The sequence below is a fragment of the Conger conger genome, chromosome 8, assembly GCF_963514075.1.
Source record: "Conger conger chromosome 8, fConCon1.1, whole genome shotgun sequence".
Taxonomy (NCBI): Eukaryota; Metazoa; Chordata; class Actinopteri; order Anguilliformes; family Congridae; genus Conger; species Conger conger.
This window is the reverse complement of record NC_083767.1, coordinates 32,818,508-32,839,556: the sequence shown is the minus strand read 5'-3', so window position 1 is coordinate 32,839,556 and position 21,049 is coordinate 32,818,508. Positions and strand designations below refer to the sequence as shown.

Genomic DNA, 21,049 nt, shown 5'->3' with positions numbered 1-21,049 from the left:
AAAGTTCTGAAACTGTCCTCATATGTATGTTTTTCGGTCAGATGTGTGTCTGACCTGTGCTACGTGCACTGTTGTTTTTTTCGTCGTGCTGTGTGTTTGACCCCGTGCTTATTTTTTCGGCAGGTGTGTCCTGGTTCCTCTGCTGAACCTGAAGGCCCCGTCCCAGGCCCTGTTCATCCTGGTGGACTCCATCGATGAGGGCTGCCAGTGGGGCGAGGGCGAGCAGCGGGCCTCTGGCTCCTCCAGGAGCATCGCCGAGCTGCTGGCCTCCCACCACGAATACCTGCCTCCCTGGCTCCTCCTCGTATGCTCCGCCCGGCGCCAGAACAAGGCCGTCACCAAGCTGTTCACAGGTGAGGGCCCACATCCGCACCACCCGAAGGTGCTCTCCTCACGCGCCTGCACTCATGGTTACCATGTCCGTGTCCTCACACTCCGGAGAAGTCTTTCAGTTTTTGAAGAAAGAATTAAACCCCAGACTTGAAATGCATTGACCGTAGTACTTGGAAACACTTGAACTCTTTTGTAGGGAGATTTTTAACCATCATCCAGAACTGCTTTATGTCTGGTTTGTACAAGCTGAGACCTCAGGAAATTGATCCTGAATCAGAAGTAATTTTCGACATTTGTGGTTTTGGTCAGAGCTGAATGCTGGATTTGCAACAGTACTTGGTTTCAGGTATACTAAGGCATATTAATGTTGCGTTATTAGTTTGTACTACTTGTGATATAGCCTGCTGTACTGTTTTTATTTAGAAGGCAGTGAGTGTAGCGTAGCCTAATGCTCCTGCTATTTAAAGCCGGTACTGTGACCATTCTAGACTCAAGGGGTGCTCCATTTTTGTCTGTGGCAAACCTCCAATAATCTGATGCTGACTGGAAAAACACACACTGTTTACACGGAAATATGTACCATAAAAATCTAGATTCATGTAAAGATATTTTTGTAGATTTAAGGTGGAATTAATCATTTTCAGTCGTGTTTTCTTTTCGCTTGGGGGATACACATACACATACGCATATGTGACACACGGGAGGGGCCTATGTGAGTCACAGCGGGATTTTGAGACTGTGTCTGAGCCCCGTGTAGGAGTCACCTCTTCAGCTAACCAACGCTCTCTCTGTAGCCTCTACCCATCGCAACTCCTTGAAGCGCCAAAGTCGTCTTGACGTGAAAAGTTAAATGTGTTTCCGACGACTTGAATCCCTTCATAATTTCATTCTATTTTTGGCTGGGGGTTCCAGTATTTGCACTGCTGCCCAGAGTCCACGTGTGCGCTTTAAGCTGCGTTGTTAACCGCTCATGTCTCTGGAAACATGCCCCTGGAGGAGGAGATTGGGTGAGCGTTGCATATTTTTGGATTGGTGTATTGGAATATGTTTGTCACTGCTTGGAAAGTGGGATAAACTGAAGTCCTACCACAAAAGCAGACCAACAAATTGCCTGTTTCAAGTCTTCAAGTCCTTTTTCCCCCCATTTTTTGTCTCTCAACATTACCATTCATCTTTTTTTTTTTTACTTTCTAGCTTGTAAATGCTTCAAAGCCAGGAACAGGACAGTAAATGATATCTGCACTGAAATTTCAGTATGCTTTCCTGCTCCAGATATGCAGATTGATTTAAGTACTGCCTGTTCTCAAAAAGACTATGAAACAAAAGTTCACCCTGTTCATATTCAGTCAATCTAGTGAGACATGAAAAACTTGCACAGTTGAGCTTGTTGGTTATATTTGAATGTAATCAGCAGTCATCTTTTAAGTAAAACAATTTTCCAAGTTATGATTAGGGATGGGTATCACAAACCACTATGGCATTAGTAACGGTTCCTGATTAGTCGCATCTGAAATATTGATAGGTCCTGGACAAGTGGTGGTGCTATTTATATTTATACCAAGCTATTCATGAATTACATCCACTTTCAATCTAACATAGCTGTGTGAAGAAAGTATGATTATGATTGTAAAATACATCTTTCCATTAAAGATGCCTATTAAATAAAACCTGGTAGCCTATGATTCATTCATAGCTGACCCAAAGAATGATGTTTTATTACAGTGTCCTCCATAATGTGTGGGACAGAGACCCATCATTTATTTCAGAGGTTCCGAAACTGTGGGTCAGGACCCCATGTTGGGTTGCTCGATTTCAGAATGGGGTCGTCTGAAAAATATAGAATTCAATTTTTGTATCTTTAAAATATGTGAATGTAGGCCACTACATGTTTAACATTACAGCAACCCAACTATAGTGAGGCAATGAGGCAGGAAAGGTAGTGGTGTATTTCTAGTGTAGTCCTGGCTAAAGGGTGTTGGTAGGCACAAGATGTATGTGGGTGGCGTGTTGGGGTAAGGTAAGTTTGTGAACATTCATTTGGGGTCACTTCAGAAAAATGTTTGGGTAGCCCAGATGTATTTAATTGCCTCTGAACTCCACAATTTGAGATTTGTAATGAGAAAATCACACATGGTTCAAGTGCACATTGTCAGATTTTAACAAAGGGCATTTTTATACATTTTGGTTTCACCATATAGAAATTACAGCACGTTATTTTACAGCTAGCCTTAGCTCAGGCTTATTTCAAGGGCTCGTCCCCTTGAGTTTTCTCTTGAGCATATGAAAGGCATGCTTAATTGGATTCAGATCTGGTGATTGACTTGGCCACTGAAGAATTGACCATTAAAAAAAAAAAAAAAAAAAAAAAAAATCTTTTTTTAAATTCAGCAGGAACATTCTTGCTGTAGAATGAACCACTGGCCAGGGGCATTCATTGCAGGAAAACATCCCTTATTCTATAGTGAATTAGGGCCTCGGTCTATGAAATAGTGACATAAAGGAATATGAAATTAACAGCTCAGTTTATGGGAAATGGCCCTCAGTCTATGGAAAACGTCCTTCAATCTCAGATGCACTTTAACTGTAGAAACTGATAAAATAACGAAAATCGCTAAATTTAACCAGCCAGTGACTACAACAGTAGCTGTGTTGGCAAGCTATCTAGCTAGCATTAGCAACGTTAACATTATTGTATTGGTGGCTATTATATGTGGGCGTTCAAAAGTATGGTAGTTGCAACTTTGTAGCTAGTTAGCTCACCACCGTTATCTTCATGGCTACCGCCATGTTTCAATTCAGAGACTTTCCCTCAAGCGTGACCCAGAACCGGATGTAACCAACCATTTGAAGTAACTAACATTACATTCAGTAAACATGGCCAATCCTAAGAGATGTATCCTTTTGTTGATTAGGCTACATTAATGTAGCATGTTTTGCTAAAGCCAAATTGTCAGTATTTGGGGTTCAGATATTTGAGCACCCTGTTGAAAAAATGCTTAACTGGAGCATAGCTTGAGCTGATCATTCCATGTCAAGATGGGAGCTGGTCTGAACTGGTCAACCAGCTACCAGCTGTTGACCAGATCGAGCAGTTTTTTTTCAACAGGGTGCTTAAATATTTCAGTACAAAGAACATGACAATTTCGCTTTAGCAAAGTGTGCAACATTAATGTAGCCTACTCAACAAAAGGACACATCTCTCAGGATCAGTGACATGCACACCTTCGTGCTCTCTTGCCCTCTTTTGGCCAAGCTGCCCCTCTGAAGAATTTAGATTGCTGGGATTAGTAGCACTAGGACATCATTGTTGAAGTTAGACCAAATTAAATTGCCCTATTATTTCAAAGATATCCGTTATGCCTCACACAGGACCAGTGGCGCATGCATGTAAGTTTCATCATAGTTGTCGACAAGAGTGATATTAGTAAGTTAGTTCCTGATTTGTTAGTAAAGACTCCGTGGCTTGTTGGTAACCTCAACGTAGCCTACTTAGTTCAGTGTATTGGCAGTACATGGCAGCCACGCTTCTCACCATGTCATCATTGTCATGTCTGGGTAAAATCATACTGAATTAATAAGATAATTAGCCTATAGCGCGGTGTGTTCTGTTTAGCCTATTTGTTTCTAACGGTCACTTGTGTAGGCTACTCGCAGTATTTAGTATCTCCCCTTGCTAGATAAGGAGATGCCTTGCTGCACTATACTCGTGAATTACAGAGCAGTGACACCTCTGGCTGTTGATACCACCTACTGACAGACTGAATATAAGATTTTAATTTGTTGTATAACATATGAATTGACGCTACCTGTGTTTTTCCGTTGTAATAAAAAGGATTCATTCTGAATGAGAAGTGGTCTGTTTGAATATTCTTGATTGTCTTGCTCCAACCATTTATCCCACAAATAAGTTTGAATAGTTATTGATAAAACGAGTCCTAACTCTTTAACTGGGTGATGTAGTCAAGAATTGCACTTTGCAAATTGTATAATGTCTGCAATAAAATGTTAGGTAAATGTGAGTGTTCAGTCTTTCTTTTTTGTGGAACATTTGTTTTGTGCATAGGACTTTTGCACTGTAGGGCTATACATCAGAGGCACATTTTTTTCTGGACAAGGAACCTTCATTATAATTCATTGTAGTGCATTAAAGTTCATATTTGTAGTGCATTAAAGTTCAAGTTAATGCTACATTCTCGCCTTCAAATATTCCCCTCCGAACGTCTTTGCGAGTCACTGCTGTCCATGTTTGCTGAATGTAATGTTAGGCGGTGCCCATGAAGATAACAGTGGCTAGCTAACTAGCCATGAAATAGAAGCAGCTATACTATTGAACGTGCACACGATAGCCACTGCTGCAATAACATTAACATTGCTGACTAGCTTGCCAATGCGGCTACTGTTGTTGTCACCGGCTGGTTAATTTCAGCGATTTTTGTTGTTTTCAACAGCTAGCATGCTACCGCTAACAAAGAACATCTGTGATCGATGGACGTTTTCCTTCAACCGAGGGCCATTTTCCATAGACCGAGGGACTTTTTCCATAGATTGAGGGGTTTTCCTTGAAGGCCATTGTCCTTCAACCGAGAGCCATTTTTCATAAACCCACACATGTTTTCCAAACACCCAAGGTTTCCGTAGATTTTGTCGGAGGTTGAATGAGATCCTACCCCCCGGACTGGTGCTTGGGGTTTTTCTTTATTATGGAGTGAATTCTTCCCAAGTCCGTTGCTCTCCATCTTCTTAATTCTGTTCCAAACAGTTGATTTTGGTAAGCCTAAGTCTCTGACCATTTAATTATTGTTTCTCAGTCTCATAAGGGCTTCTTTGACTTGACTTTCATTAGCACAACTTTAGTCCTTATGTTAATAAACGCCAATAAAAGTTTCCAAAGGTGATCAAAAGACGAGAGCAAAGATTAGGTGCTGAGAGCTCTCTTTTACTTGCATTAATTAAACACAAATTACAAACACCTGTGAAGCCATGTGTCCCAAATGTTATGGTGCCCTGAAATGGGAGGACTATGTGTAAACACCACTGTAATTTCTACATGGTGAAACCAAAATGTATTAAAAAAAAAAATGTATAACCACGCGTTAATTGTGTAATTCCAAATCTAAAATTGTGGCAAATCAAGACATAATGGGTCTTTGTCCCAAACATTATCCTCACTGTATGTTATGAAGGCCCTTATGTATCAGGGACCTTACAAATACGTAATGTAAAAATGCATAACATTGCTGTGCAAATACTCATGAAACTGTTCACACCTGCTGCAACTTGAAAACATTGAAAGTTGGTGTTCTATTATGCAGTTAGTTAAGCAGTTATCCATAGCATTAGATTAGATCAAGTCATCCCAGTCAACATTTTAAAAGAAATAAGTTGATTGGATGCATTATACATTGTCATTATACATTGACATCTGAAGAGATGCATCTGTCACTGATAGTATCACTGATAGAATGCAGACTGTTTTCCTCGATATTCTATATCAATAATTTTTTGGGAACCCATAGACTTTTCATTTGCAATGCGTGTACAGACAACCGTTTAACAGCTAAAAGGTTTCCTATTCCCTACCCTGCTGTTCTTCCCATCCCAGCCCCCCTTGTGGCTGTCCCTTGCCAGCCCCAAGTATATGTCTTCTTGTTACCGCCTGTTACCGCCCACAGATGACACGTGCCAGCGCTATCCATGGCCCAAAATGACTGTCTGTTTCGCAAGGATACAAACACGGATACGCACACATACTGCTGATTCTTGGAGCTTTACTACAGCTGATTCGAGCTGCAGCTGATTCACCGATGTTCATGGTAGCATCTTGTTCACGTGTACCCTAAAGCCAGTCGTCAACTCTGTACTCATAGGTTGAGCGAACAACACCACAGGCGATTCCCATAATGATCCCAGAAGTTTCTAAAAATGACAGACAGAAGCGCTGACCTAGGCTAGGTTTCAACGTAGTATGGTCTAGTGCATCCCAAATAGAGAACTAATTTTGTAATCCAAGATGGTGGTGACAAATACTGTACAGATATACAGTGGGTTCCAGAATAATTTGCACCTTAATTAATATGTGCTTTAGGGTACAGCTACGGTATTTCCCAAATAGTGGCAATCCGAAATAGAGGCGATCAATATGGTACAGATATGCACTCAGTGAGCACTTAATTCAGTATTTATTAGACTTTATCACACTTATTGGTCTTCTGCTGCTGTAGCCTATCCACTCTTCACGCATTTTGTGTTCAGAGATGCTCTTCTGCATACCACTGTTGTAATGTGTGTCAACTTTGGCCAGTCTGGGCATTCTCCTCTGACCTCTCATTAACAACACACTTTTTTGCCCGCAGAACTGCTGCTCACTGGATTTTTTTTGTTTTTTTACACCATTCTCTGCAAACTCTAGAGACTGTTGTGTGTGAAAATCCCAGGAGATCAGTAGTTTCTGAGATTCTCAAACCACCCTGTCTGGCACGAAAAATCTTTCCACGGTTAAAGTCACTTAGATCACATTTCTTCCCCATTCTGACATTTGGTCTGGAAAACAGCTGACCTTCTTCCATGTCTGCATGTTTTTATGCGTTTAGTTGCTGCCACATGATTGGCTCTTTAAATATTGATTTTGTGATGCAGGATTCCAGCTCAAAACGGGCAGGTGTTATGATTGTTTGAATATTGGAAATTCACAGTATATAATGACAGCTATAATGACAGTTTTTGATTTTCATGAATTTATTCATAAAAAAAAAAAAATACCACCTTCTGATTCAATTGGGCCAATCCTTTAGGGTTAGTGCCAATACAGCTGCCATATTCCCTCAATTTAACTGATTCAGAGTTAGTAGCATTTTAGTGATAAGCCATGCCCACATAATTTTTTATTTGCATACTGCGGCCATGTTTTTAGTATCAGAGTATCAACTTTCTTGGGTCATCCTGTGTATAACTTCTTAGAGGATCGTTCATTGAGCAAATTCAGATCCGTTCTTTCTCCTCACTTTGGCCTTTCCATCACTCAGAGGTTAATCTTGGTCTCATCAGTCCATAAAACTTTGTTGTAGAACTATTGTGGCTCATCTCTGTACTTCTTAGCAAATTGTAATCTCACCTTCCAATTCTTACTACTGATGAGTGGTTTGCATCTTCTGGTATAGCCTCTATATTGCTGCTTTCTAATTCTTACCTTCATTCCTGCCCTGTGGAGATTGTTTGTGATGTCTGTGACTGATGTTTTAGGGTTTTTCTTAACGGCTCACAATGTTTCTGTCATCAACTGCTGTTGTTTTCCTTTGTTGACCTGTTCGATGTCTGTTGCTCAGTACCCCAGAAGTGTCTTTCTTTTTCAGGACATTCCAAGTTGTTGTTCAAGCTATCCCCAATGATTTGCCCTCTTTTCTTAAGCTTGCTTTTCTCCCAAAGGCAATTCTCTGGTCTTCATGTTAGTTTATCTTCTCTAACACAAATGTAGTCTTCACAGGCAAAACCCAAGGCTAAAACCAAGAGTAGACATTTACTATTTATTGTTTAACCAATCAATCTAACAGGACACATCTGGGAAACCTGTCACTCACATGTTTTAATACCTTTGCTCACCTAAAAATTGGTTGGTAAAAGTATTTTAACAAATCTAGATAGAATTACCGGGAAATGAACGCTGAAAGTTGGACCTGTCATCTCATCTCATTTGACAAAGGAAATGACCTTGCCACGTTTGGAGGGGACTGTAAACACTAGAAATAAAGCAAACAGTTATTATTAGAATTTGAAAGTCATTGGTTTATAGCGAGTTTACAGCATTCACCCAAGCTGTTGAGGTTTTCAGGCCCGCTTTCTTTGACTGCTGCGTTCTGCGACGACTGTGACGAGTTCAGGCAGTTGAACTTGCGCGGTCGGTTTTGAGGTCATTGCAGTAGACGGGGATCTTCCTGAGCACGACAGTCCTGTAAACAGCAGCTGTCCCCTGAGTGTTTTTTGACGGACGCTTCCCGTCTCCCTGAATTTTTTTCCATGTCCCCTCTCTGATTACATGCCGGCCTTTGTCATCACTCCTGTCAGCGGTAAATGTCAACTGTCCCGAAATGGGGAAATTAATTTCTTCTGTCTGTGGCTTACAGGAATTTACCACGCTGTGAATTTGTGAGCATCGCAGCCGCTTGCTTTGTTCCTGCTATGCAGCAAAAAAAAAAAGGAAGCATTTTAGAGGTTGCAAGACCACTGGCCGACCCTGCTGGTTGTGCCATTGTAAACTGAGGAGTTTCATTTTCACATTCCCATAAACATGTAGGTGCTTTCCTGCAGGAACACTCGCAAATTTAATTTCCGCTCACAAACGAGGCATAAATGGCTAGGCTATGCTGTTGACATGGTAGACATCATGGGCAAAGCAGTTTAAAATAAATGTAATTGTCCTGAGTACTATTTGTAAGTGAAACCTAAAAATGCCTTTGTATTTCAGCAAAAAGATAGCTTTGGGTAGCTTACGAATGCAGTCTCTCAGCACTGTCCAGGACTTGTTGATCTTTAGCCATTTTTGTGCTGCCAGTTCACGGCATCAGTTGTTTGTGTTTATAGGCTACTCTTGTTCATTAAATCTTACTGCAGGGCCTTTCAGCTCTTTTTTGGGGGCTACATTGGCTTGTCTATAAACACTTAATATTTAATTATATGATATTTGTACTTATATAAGTGGGTAATCGTAAGTGAATTGCATTCAAAAGTTAAATTTTTCAATTAAAATAGAAATCTTGTAATCTCATTGGGAGGGGGCAGGGTGCATTGTTTTGTTATTTAAATATCTTGGTATGCACTGGTGTTCATGATCATGTCTATCTTAACAGGTGCTCCAGGACCTGTATAATTTTTCATATTTAAAAAATAAATAAATAAATGAAAAATCAAGTGACAAAATAACTAAATTGGGAACATTTTGTGGGCTACAGAATGAAAGGAAGTTGCTGGATGAATCTTGCCTCGGTGAGAATGCTAGTTTTGATCTTTTTAAATTCAGAAAGGACACAGTAGCAAAGGGCTGCAACAGGTATCCCTACAAAAGGGCAAAAAGTTATGATGTGCAGTTTGGCATTTTAGAGAGCAGAACTAATGCATTTTAAAATGTCAAATAAAACAACTTTAAGACTGTAATTTTATGATGTTTTGAAGAGAGTTTGTTGGAGTCAAGAATTGCTTGATCTGAAAATGAAATCCGAGATTATTATCTTCACATGCATAGACACATGGCGGAATACTTGTACCTTTTTTGCTGGGCCATTTTATTTTTAATGCTCAGATTTGTTGGCGTTACACCATTTGAGTCAGAGACACCAGTCTAATTAAAACCAGTGTTAGAATTCTCACAGTTTTTCCCCCAGAAGGCAGAACTAGACAAACAAATGAGGGAAAAACTTAGGTAATTATCCAACAGAAGCCGGGCATTAGACAGAAACACGTTGAGCACATGCAGTGTTTATCTGCAGTCACGCTGTGTGAAAAGCTAGACCGCCTTGCGTGTCGGTGAACCATTTTGGCTCGGGCCACGGTGTATATCGTTTGTTGCCCTTTAACTGTGGGAACCCGAGGCCTGTAGAGGAGCACCGTATGGGACACAGGTTCCAGGATCAAGCTCTGACCAACAGGTTATTCACGGGTCATGTTCTGAAACTATGCTAGAAAATGAGAAGCGGATTAAAAAGAAATGGCATTTTTATTTATTTAGATTTGACTGAATTTCAGGGAGGCCCTTGTGAGCACTGTCACAGCTGATTAACAGTAGACCCACAGTGCAAAAAAATAAACGCTCAAATAAAATTGTAAATGAAAAATGAAGAGGAAAAGTTGTGACTTGTTAATATTTAGTGGTCTGGGTGAAGTCGTGACTTTCGGGGAATTAGCGTGGCCTTGTTGCCGCCTGTTAATTTCTGCGGAGGGGAAACCACTTTGGAAGGCCTTTGTGCTCTGGTTCTGCAGGGGAGGAAAGCGGGAAAGTTTCCACAAGCCACTCGGTTGTAGCTGGGTAAATAATCTGCTGGCTGCTTGTAGGTATGGTTCAGCGGGTTGGAAAAGCTGGCAGAGACCTAGTTTATGAGGTGAAAGCAGTTTGTGTTGGCTGCAGTTCACCTCTGTGTACATACAACACAACTCCTTTACCTTTTGGCAGAACATGGATATGTGCTTAAAGAAAACGTAAATATATCTATATATTTCTGAAAATGAAACCTATGAAAAAGGCTGAACATAAAGATGTGTGGGGGGGTGATTAAGTGAGGGGGTGGTTAAGTTTAACTGGGGCAGCTTTTGAACCCCCAGCTGCTTATGTGTGTTTCCGTGGGGTCTGTACACAAGGCATGTGGTTCATTGTAGTCTTTCATGAGGGGAGAGAGAGAGAGAAAAACGCTGAGGCAGCAATCCGGGTTTTCAACAGCCTGGACATAGTGCCAATTTGACTAGGCCTCCAGCGGAATTGGAAGCAATGAGAAGTGGAGGCACACTGTGGCGTTAAGAGCGGCAGAGGTTTGCGAATGAGACGAGCTAACCGTAAATGAGTTCTCTCTAACACGACCAGAGAACTCTCTGGGCATAGTGCTACGTCCTGTTTGCTGCTGTTCTCCTTCCAAAATGTGTTCACCAGCTGGAGGAAGCGTGTGTGTGTCCACCCCCTCCCAATGGATGGGCAAAAGCACATCTGTTTACCTCCAGCTAATTTACATAATTGATAGTTAATGTTTATGAAAGAAAATAATTTACAAAAAACGGAAGTCAGTCATTGTACCCTTTTTTTATATGACTGGCACCAACGTGGCCAAGCTGTTTATTGAGTATATCTTGTTAGAAACTTCTGGAAAGGTTTCTTTGTGCAGAAAACGAATGCAGCTGTCAAATCAGCAGAAATAAAAATAGGTAATGCCAAATAACTAACTAAAGCTAGAAGAATTGCTATGCTAATTACTCCATTACGCATGAACCCCATTACTTTTTAAAGCAGCTACACTTTGTCATGCTGTAGTAGGTGTGAAGTAATGGCTGTTGGTGGTAGCACAGTGCAGAAATCATTATCAATCATTAATTAGTGGAAGTCCTGGGAGCCAGTTTTTTGGCCAAGACTTTGGAATTATTTTTTCCTAAATTGTGGTCGCTATGAGAGTGAAGGTAGTGAAGAGATGCAAAGTGCCATTCACAGCTAATTTGCAGAGTAGAGCCGACTCTGGCTCCGCCCCCTCTCCAGTAGTACAGAGTAGATTCTGTAATTCTTCTGCCATTCTTCTGGGTTGGGCGAGGAGGGTAGAGGCATGCGGCAGAATGCTGCAAACGCGCTGCATAATTTCTGCACACACACCTACACACATACCTGCACACCTACACGCGCACACACACACACACACACACACACACACACACACACACACACACACTTAACCACATGCGTACACATGCACACAGTTCTGCGCCTAATGGCTCTGGTGTTGGCGCTATAATTTATTTTGATAGTTAATTATAGTTCATTAAATCCTAGTCCTCACCTGTGTGTGTGTGTGTGTGTGTGTGTGTGTGTGTGTGTGTGTGTGTGTGTGTGTGTGTGTGTGTGTGTGTGTGTGTGTGTGTGTGTGTGTGTGTGTGTGTGTGTGTGTGTGTGTGTGTGTGTGTGTGTGTGTGTGTGTTGGGTCACCCTGTAGCAGTCCTCATCAGGCGGGAATGGGAGCCCCGGCAGGTGGCAGCTCAGATTTAGCACAGCTGATTGCTAGTGGAGACAGAGGGCTCATTTCAGCGGTGCACTAGTGGCTTTCAAACCCCCCGCCCCCCCTGGCCCTTGCAAAGGGTCTCAATATTCCTCACGTATTGATCTTGACCCCTGCTTTTTTCCTTTTTCTTCTCTCCCCACTCCTCCTTACCCTCACTTATTCTTTTTTTTGCTGTTGGACAGATTTCAGCAGGGGAATGTAACACCCTGGCTTACTGTCAATATAAACACGAGCCAAACAATAATGCAAACTGTATTTGCGAGGAGATGGTGGATTTTTCCGTCAGGCACCTGCATCGTCACGGGACACCCGTCGTTATGAAGAGGCCCAGCGGAGGCTTCACTTGTGCAGATTCAGAGTCTAAATATTTGGGGAGGGGGGTGGGGCAGGGGGGCATTCTTCCAATAGCAGCCTCGCAGGCTGCTCCGTTTCTTTGTGTGGAATTAATTCTGGGGTCGTGGGTATTGGAGTCATCGGAGAGCAGGCCGCCGCACTTCCTGCTCAGACGAGGTCACTCTGGAGGATGGAGTTTACTTCCCTGCTTCCTGTGAGAGAAGCCAGGCCTGGGACTAGTGCTGTACATTCCGGCATTTTCTCCTGCTTGTGTCACGTTTCCTGTTCCAGTTCTTGACTCTTTTAAATGTTATTACATTAACCAGTGAAATCCCATTTTGGTTCTTCTTTATTATGTTTGCCTTCAGTTGTAATTACGTCACTTTTTAAAGTACTGTTAAGTTCAGTCACTTCCAATATGGCAAACAAAACCGCCCCCACCCCCCCCCCCCCAATGTGTCTGCATCACATTACATTAGTCACTTTGCAGATGCTCTTCTGCAGACATACAGTAAGTACTAGTCTCAGGAAAACAAAAATGCATGAACATGTAGGTGTAGGTTTCATTTCGGCTTTGGGGCAGACGTGCTGATGCACCCAGCCTCCTGCAGTCACATTTCAAGTCTCACAAGCAATCTACACCTGGTCTAGGCACCAATTAATTCATTTCCAAACCTGTGCATGAACATAATGCTGCACAGACCTTAGTTCAGATACTTCTCTGCATGGGAGGTAGGCGTTTCTTGCATCCTCCCTGCGGCGCATCTGTCCGTCAAAGCAGGTTGACATCCCTCACCCCCACCCCGGCTTGGTCATTGTCCATTTTTGTCCCCTGTTCCCACGGCAACCGGGTTCGAGGACCCATGTTCATAATCCGGCGTGCCAATGTTGACTCTCATTAATCTGCCCGTATTGGAGCATTATCGTCATGGTCACAGATGATTGCGGGTTGTTTTTTTAAACGCTTTGGGTCCAGAGATAGACCACTAATCAAGAATGCAGATAACCAGTGAGTGAAAAAAACTAATTATGCCAGCATTCAGCATTATTACACAATCAAGCTTCCACACTTTTTCCCCATACAACAAAGGTATGATTTACATGTCACTGTCTATTTGTGAAGAAGGGAGGTAGGAGATATTTGAAATAATGAATGAAGAAATTCACTTTCTGTAAGAAACATGCCAACGTGTTATGACGGGGTCAAGCTTTCACACTAGCCCCTTTGGTCCCTTACACCAGAGGGGAATGATTTAGCTCCCAGTATACATGTCACTATTTCTTCTCCTTAAATAGAGCGGGGGGGGGGGGTATTTATAAAGAAATGAAGCCTGTCACATCTAGCAGTAATTAAGGCATGTTGTCTGCATCGTAATGTGATTGATGGAAAGAATAAACAGACCCCGGGCCCTTACCTTAACCCCAGAGCTCGTTTCAGTAATGTCAGGAGGGAGAGGGGGAAAGCGTTTTAACGAGGGGGCGGGGTCGGCTCTGCCCGGAATAACCCACTGCATGCCACGGATAACTTTGCAATTAACTGACACTGGAGCGGAGCTCTGTGTGGGCGTGTATCCTTTGGGAATGTCGTAAATAATGACTGAAGTATGAGGTTTCCGACCAAATGCGGAACTACAATTGTCTATCTGTCATGCACCGTTTGCACCAATGATTGTGCTTTGCTGGGGAGACTATATGTGATTGGTGCCTCTCTGTAGCTCTACCCCTGATGGTGTTCATGAAGCCATCACTGCTCCATGTAGGAGATAATGTTATCGACCAAACGCTAGAGGCCTGAAGTAACATTTCTAAGTTTATGAATGCATATTTCCTTATCGTTTGGAAGAAATTGATATGGCTCAGTTTGGGGCTATTATAACTGCAGATTCTAAACAGCCTTCCTCAGGTTGGTAGCAGCTATGTGTTTACTGAGCTTCTTCATTGGCTAGTAGTTGTCATGACGAGAACAGCGGTTTGTGTGGGTAGGTTGGGAGAGACATTTATGGCAGTGTTCTAGAACCTCCTCATGAAGAAAAAACAAAAAAACTTTTCCATCCTCCCTGGCTTTGTTCCCAGGACCAGCTGTGGCTGGGAAAATTCTTTCTGGGAAAATTCTTCACAAATTGTGACCAGAGGGGGGGTCAACAGGAGGTCAGAAATGGTAAATTTGGCCAACAAATATATACCTGAGGGTTATTTTTGGCAAGGTGCTGGTTATGGTTTTTTTTTTTTAACCGGTTTGGTGCTGGTTACCGGGTATTTTTGACAGGGTTGGTCCAGATTATGGGTATGTTCAACGGGCCAGAATGGGTGGTGCTACTGGTGCTATAGCACCACCAGGGAAAAAGTTAGTGGTGCTCTCATAGCCCAAAGCACCACCTAGAATTTCGTCCACAAACACGGAAATCTAATAGTCCTGAAATAAAGCATATTACTACCGTACTCATACAAAAAAAATGTATTGAGTTCAACACAATCACTAAACACAAAAACAACATAATCTTACTGGCCAGAGACTAATAGATGTGACAAACCTTGGTGGTTTCCCCGCTTAGTTACTGTTGCCGTGTCATCAAGCTGGCATGAAAGAGCACTGACTCTTTCATGATTCCACGGACAGATCAGCACTGATATAATATTGAAATGAACAGTGTTTCTGTATTTATGATGGAATACGTTAATAATAAACATAATTAACACTACTCCTTATTTACTATTTACTTATCTACATGCAGTCCTTTTTCCAAAGATTGATTGGTTTTGCTGCTAACATTACTAGCTAGCTAGCTATCAATAGCCAAGTTAGCTATATTTCACCTCAATTAAATATACATTTTTGTAATTAATAAAAAAAATGGTCCTCCTTTTTTCTCGTAATTTATAGAAAATGTGAGGTTGTGGTCATTACAGCGAGACAAAGTTTAAAATAACGGCATATGTCCCTTGAAATAGCGTGAATTTGTAGAACCATGTACCATGTAGCTCGTATCCTATTTCTGTGTTGATCATATTGTATTGTGCATGGACTCTTTTTATTGATGTTAAAGAGCTCTACCTGCTGACTGTTTAGTGTAAATTCTGTTCGATTGATTGAAAGGTTGGTCGTGAGACGGAACGCACACAGTTGTCATAGTTAGCTAGCTAAGGTGAAAATAATAATAAGTCTTCTTGCTTCTTCACCACTCTGTGATGACGTGTATGGGGGCATGGTCAAGCAACCACAGTCAGGCGCCTATGGGTATTTTTGACAGGGTTGGTGCTGGTTATGGGTATTTTTGACAGGGTTGGTGCAGGTTATGGATATTTTTGACAGGGTTAGTGCAAGTTGTGGGCATATCTGATGCGGTTGGTACAGATTTTGGGGTATTTTTGGCAGGGTTGGTGTAGACTACAGGTAGTTTTCACAGGTCTAGTGCAGATTATCTGTATTTTTCACAGGATTGGCGCAAGCTATGGGTATTTTGACAGGGTTTATGCAGGCTATTGGTACTTATGACAGGGTTTGTGCAGGTAATAGATATTTTTGACAAGCTTGGTGCAGGTTATGCATGTTTTTCACAGGTTTGATGCAGATTATGTGTATTTTTGACGGGGTTGGTATAGGTTATGGGTGTTTTTTTACAGGGTTGGTGCCGATTATAGGTCATTTTTGAATGACTTGCTGCAAGATATTTTTTTTTTTTTGACAGGGCTGGTTTAGGCTATGGGTATTTCTGACAGGGTTGATGCAGATTACTGGTATTTTTGACAGAGCTGGTCGTGCAGGTTATGGGTATGTTTGGCAGGGTTTGTGTAGTTTATAGGTGTTTTTGACAGGGTGTAGCTGTGCATTAGGGAATACTGATACCTTTGCTGCCCAGGTGTGCGTTGCGGTGATTGAACCCAGCGAGATACCTTACACACAGGTGCGAGTGGGCGTCTGTGATCAGGAGTCCTCTTTCTCCCCCAGCCGACGAACAGCACTGTTTAGCACGCGTCCTTCCTGATGGATGTGACTTTGCCGGGTGTGATATTTCATACCCATGGTGAAACACACTGGAGAATGTGGAGGATATTAGATGGTAGGCTGAACTTAATATGGTGCATTGTCTGAAATGTATTAAAAGGATAAAAAAACCAGAGAAAGCTCAAGGGTTCAAAGTCTGACTCCTGCCGAGTACTGATGGCATAGGGGGTAGATGGGGGGGGGGGGTACTTACTATTACTATTATTATTTGAATTGTCCTTGCAATGTAACTACTATATAAGCATTTACAACATGTTGTAGTGCAGGCAAATAACACATTTAAATAAAACCAACTGAAGCGGAGAGGTGGAGAATTGGCACGATAAAGAGAGAGACTGATCAAGAGAGGTCAAGCTATGGTTTTCGCAGGTTTTCACGCATGCTTATCACCATGTTGCGTCGTGAGCTTCCTTTACAGTAGCGGGTATCTGGCTGTGATGTTGGGTCACTGCTTGCGCTGCATATAAACACGTCAGCTGATATCACTCTCGCAGGCTGGAGGTTCTTTCCCCTCCATATCGCGGCTGGTATTTAAGAGAGGGGCGAGTCCAGGCACGCTCGCCCTGCTTCTAAATGCGTTTACCTCCCAGCCGTCACACCGCCAGTTCAAAGCGCTCTTTATTGTTTATCTTCATTCAAGGAGTCGGGTACGCTGCGGCGTGTATCGGACGTGATAAATATCTGTAAATAACCATTTCTTACTGTGCCTACAGGGCTTTATTTTATTTCTTTATTTTATTTTTTATTTTTTTGTAGCTCAGTGCGCCTCCCAGAATGCACAGACTTCGGATTTAATGCTTATTATTTTTATTTCAATTCAATTTTATTTGCATAGCACTTTTTCACAGTAGACTGTGACAAAGACGCTTCCCCATGTACTGGATCTTATGGTAAGGATCCTAAAACACTTTTGATTGGCTATGGTTAGAATCAGTCACTGATGTCACACTGAAGGCTCTGTGTCATTGGACAATTAGCACTGATGTTGTTCCATGGTCTGCAGCTTGATTGTGCCCCGGGTGCAGCATTAGTTGGTGCAGGCTGTAGCCGTGTGGCTTAGGAACATGACTGGAACCCGGAAGGTTGCTGGTTCAAGCCCCAGTGTAGCCATGAAAGTATTAGCTATCATTTCACATGATTAGAAATGATAGCTAATTCAAGAATACTGCCGTGACCACACGCCACAGCATGAGACGCCATGTAGCAGAAGAAGGGCAACTCACTTTTCAGCAAATTAAATAATGTTTGTGACCCAAACTGTGACTCACAGTGGAGTAGTAGAGGTAGCCAATTAATTGCTTTGTAATTAAAATTTTACATTCTCAATAAACAGTAACATCTCCTTTCAAATATAATGCCACAGTTACTCGCGAACATCAACAGAGCTCAAGTCATTTTTCAGTCTCATATTCCATTGCTATAAAGATATTAGCGATAAAGATATAAGAAAAGCGATATAGAAAAGCGGCCTTTCCTCTTCTGAAGATGCCCATAATGTATCTGACCCCTTTCTCTCTGGCACCTGACTGTGAGTTCCAGCGATGGAGAAGAGTGGAGTAACGTTATATTAGTTCAGTCTCTCAGCTGTGGAGTAAGTAATTCAAGGCAAGCCTCTTTTTTTACCTGAAATATTACAGACCTGAATAATATTGAAATATATTAAGCGATATATTGAGTGTTGTGTTGTGAATTGAACCAATTCAAATGTAGTCTATGCCTTCTAGAAAACTAACACTAGTATTTTTTTTTAAATGCTAAATGAGCTGAAGCAAATGGAAAGGGCGGGGGCACTTCTGTACTCATTACACAATGCGGCTAATCCGAAGATTGGCGGAGATGCGCATGTGGAATAAACATGTTTAAAGGAAAAAAAACAGGGCATGAAGTTGTGGGAAAATGATACCACGGTACAAATTTATTACCTTAGTATAGGGTATTTCCAGTATTCTGCCCAAGCCTAGGGGGGGGGGCAGTGGTCACTCTAAATACTGCCTCTTAGCACACGAAGAGACACTGATTGGTCGAGCATGATTTTTTTTTTTTTTTACCCCTTCATGTTTACAAATTCTAGTCAACCACAATCAACATTGAGGCGATGTTGCCTGGGACTTGGTTACACCCCAAAGTCTTCAGTAGCAATCCCAGCACACGTTTAAAGCCAAAGATCCAGAAACTTCACTCAACAATCTCGCATATCTCGTAATTCTTATGAAAGCTTGGCTTGTGCGACGGCACTGAAAAGCCACAGGCAAAGCAGGTACATTTTTACTGTTTCCCTTTTCATATCAGCTTTCAGTTTGTGTTCCTTACTGATCCAAGTAAAACAATGGCAATTTTGGTACAAGTATGCATATTTTAGGGTCTAATTGCCATTTCTCTGAGCTGGTTCTAAAATGATTTCCCACTTGATGATGCATGTCTTTGCATAATTATTGGATGACGTTGCTAAACACAGAGAGCTGACCACAGGGGCGGAGGGGGAGGGGGAATTGGGCACTGGAGGCAGGGTTAGGCACTTAACCTACATCACTGCGCTTTGTGAAAGTCTTGTGGGCATTTAGATACTAAAGCCAGGAAGAAAACACTGCTGAGTGTGGGCCTTTAAAAGCGGGCAGTTCAGTTGTTCTCCTGCCACATGGGGGCAGGGGCGGGGGTGTTGGTAGGGAAAATATGTCACAGCATCCCCCCCTCCCCTCTGCTGTTTTCTGAAAGATTGTTCTTAAAGGAGCGAGGGATTTCAATGGAAGTGAAGAGCAGACACTCATTTTGGAGGGGAAGTTTCGCTCCGTCTCATCAAGCCTAAGGCCAAACTCTTCCTTTTCTGAGGCAAAGGTCTCTTCTCTCTGATGAAAGTTAGAGAGCACTGGGAAAAGTGCCCACTTGCGCTCAGTTCAGTTTGGTTTATGGTAGCCATGGTGAGTCATTTTGCCTGGCTGCTCAAAGACACAATATTCCTGAGGTATAAATAACACATTGAACAACATTGCGAAAATTTAAATAAATGCATTTTGTAATAAAGGGCACGCCAGGGACACCCAACAGGGGAGTTCACATTTCAAAATTTGTAGCCCACCAGTTTCTGGACCCCATCGTGCTTCTCGGCGTAAAAAAAATCTGCCAGTTTTTTTTTTTTTTTTTTTTAGCCACATGCCTACTCTATTTCCTGAGGTATCTTCATAAATCCTTTCTTTTTTTTTGCAATTTGAATAGTTTTCTTCAAAATCAACAGCGGCCATGGGTGTTGAAAAATATGCCAGTCTCACCCGTCCATTCATTCTCAATGGCTGTCAGATGCCGTATCCGGTTGAAATGCACCACAGTACAGTGGCTTTCTTCTGACGTATAGGCTGTCGAACGGTTCAGCTTACCTCTCGTCGACTCCTTCCTCTCATGTGGCCCTGAAATTCCCAGCTCTCGTCACATTGGTTCAGCCCTATAATGCCCAACCCACTTTCTATTAGCCCCTCTCTCTGATTGGGCCCGGAAAAAGCTCAAGCCCGCTTCCCGTTGGCTGCTTCCCTCTAATCGGACACACAGGCGGAGTGCAGCTGAGATGCTCTCTCGGCAGTATTGAGCAGCGCTGGGAGCATTAGGTCATTGACACTGCAAATTCCTGCACTCTGCTGGGATTACCTGAAAGAATGCGTTCTGAAGCGAAATTGCTGATGCAGCCCGACAGGGCCCTGGCAGCGGCGGCTCTTGAATCCTGATCAGTCAGCTGTTGGGAACCGCGCAATCCCTTCAGCGGTCAGACAACTGGGTCAAACCCTTATTCGCATTATCAGAAACGGTAATGAAAATATGGGCCGGGCGGGAGAGAGGAGAGTTCCAATGTGAGAAAATGACTTTTATTTAGACGTTTTTTGAAACGGAGGGGAACAGTTTTTTCTATTTTGAGAAATGCTTGAAAATGCCAGGTGCTCAAAAACATTTGAAAGGATAAATGTGTGGTGCTCTCGAAGAAACATGAAAATTTGGAAAAGAACAAACGGTAAATAATAAAAAAATATGAACAATTGTTCCTTTTCTTTTATTTTATTTTTTTATTTTTTATTTTTTTAAAGCCCTTTTGGGTGGATGCAACCTGCACGTGACATCTCCCTTAACAGATGGATGTGATGCTAACGTTGTATTTGTTCATAAGACTGTCAAGGTACATGATTGATGATTCCTAGGCCTTTCTATTGCTTTTCTATAGGGCGCCTTAGTCCATAATGGGTTAGCATCTTTTTCCCTCCCATAATCCTTTAGACCATGATGGAAAATTTGTGCTGGTTGCTGAAAGTTAAAAAGAAGCATCCATTTTCACCCAGATCCAAAAATAAAGTCGTCTCATGTGGTTCTACAGTTTTGGCTGGTAACATGCTTCACAGGAAATTCTTATGGATCTTCAGGAGACAAACATCTTGGGGGTAAAAGTGTTTGAAATGCATGTTTGATCCAGGTCTGATAGTAACCAGACAGATTCCTTATTTGTTATTTTAATTGAGTGTAGTTAGTAGCTCCATTAAGGATTAAGAAGGGATTTTTGTTGTAGGGCTCTGTGGTCCTGTCTGGAAATCTTCTGCCCTCGTCGTCGTGTGGGCAGGTGTTGTTCTCTCCACTCCCCCAGGCCCGGGGGGCTATCCTTTTACCCCCCCGAGCC

At 42.2% G+C, this 21,049-nt stretch overlaps 1 protein-coding gene across 2 annotated transcripts in view; it reads left to right on the top strand.

Annotated features, from left to right (window-relative positions):
* Nucleotides 1–21,049, top strand: part of ankrd50 (ankyrin repeat domain 50) — a 51,909-nt gene that overhangs the window by 18,157 nt on the left and 12,703 nt on the right. For both annotated transcript variants that reach the window (XM_061253231.1, XM_061253232.1), the window contains one exon: nt 124–353. In XM_061253231.1, the coding sequence (XP_061109215.1) occupies nt 124–353 (230 nt within the window). The remainder of the gene's footprint in view (nt 1–123; nt 354–21,049) is intronic.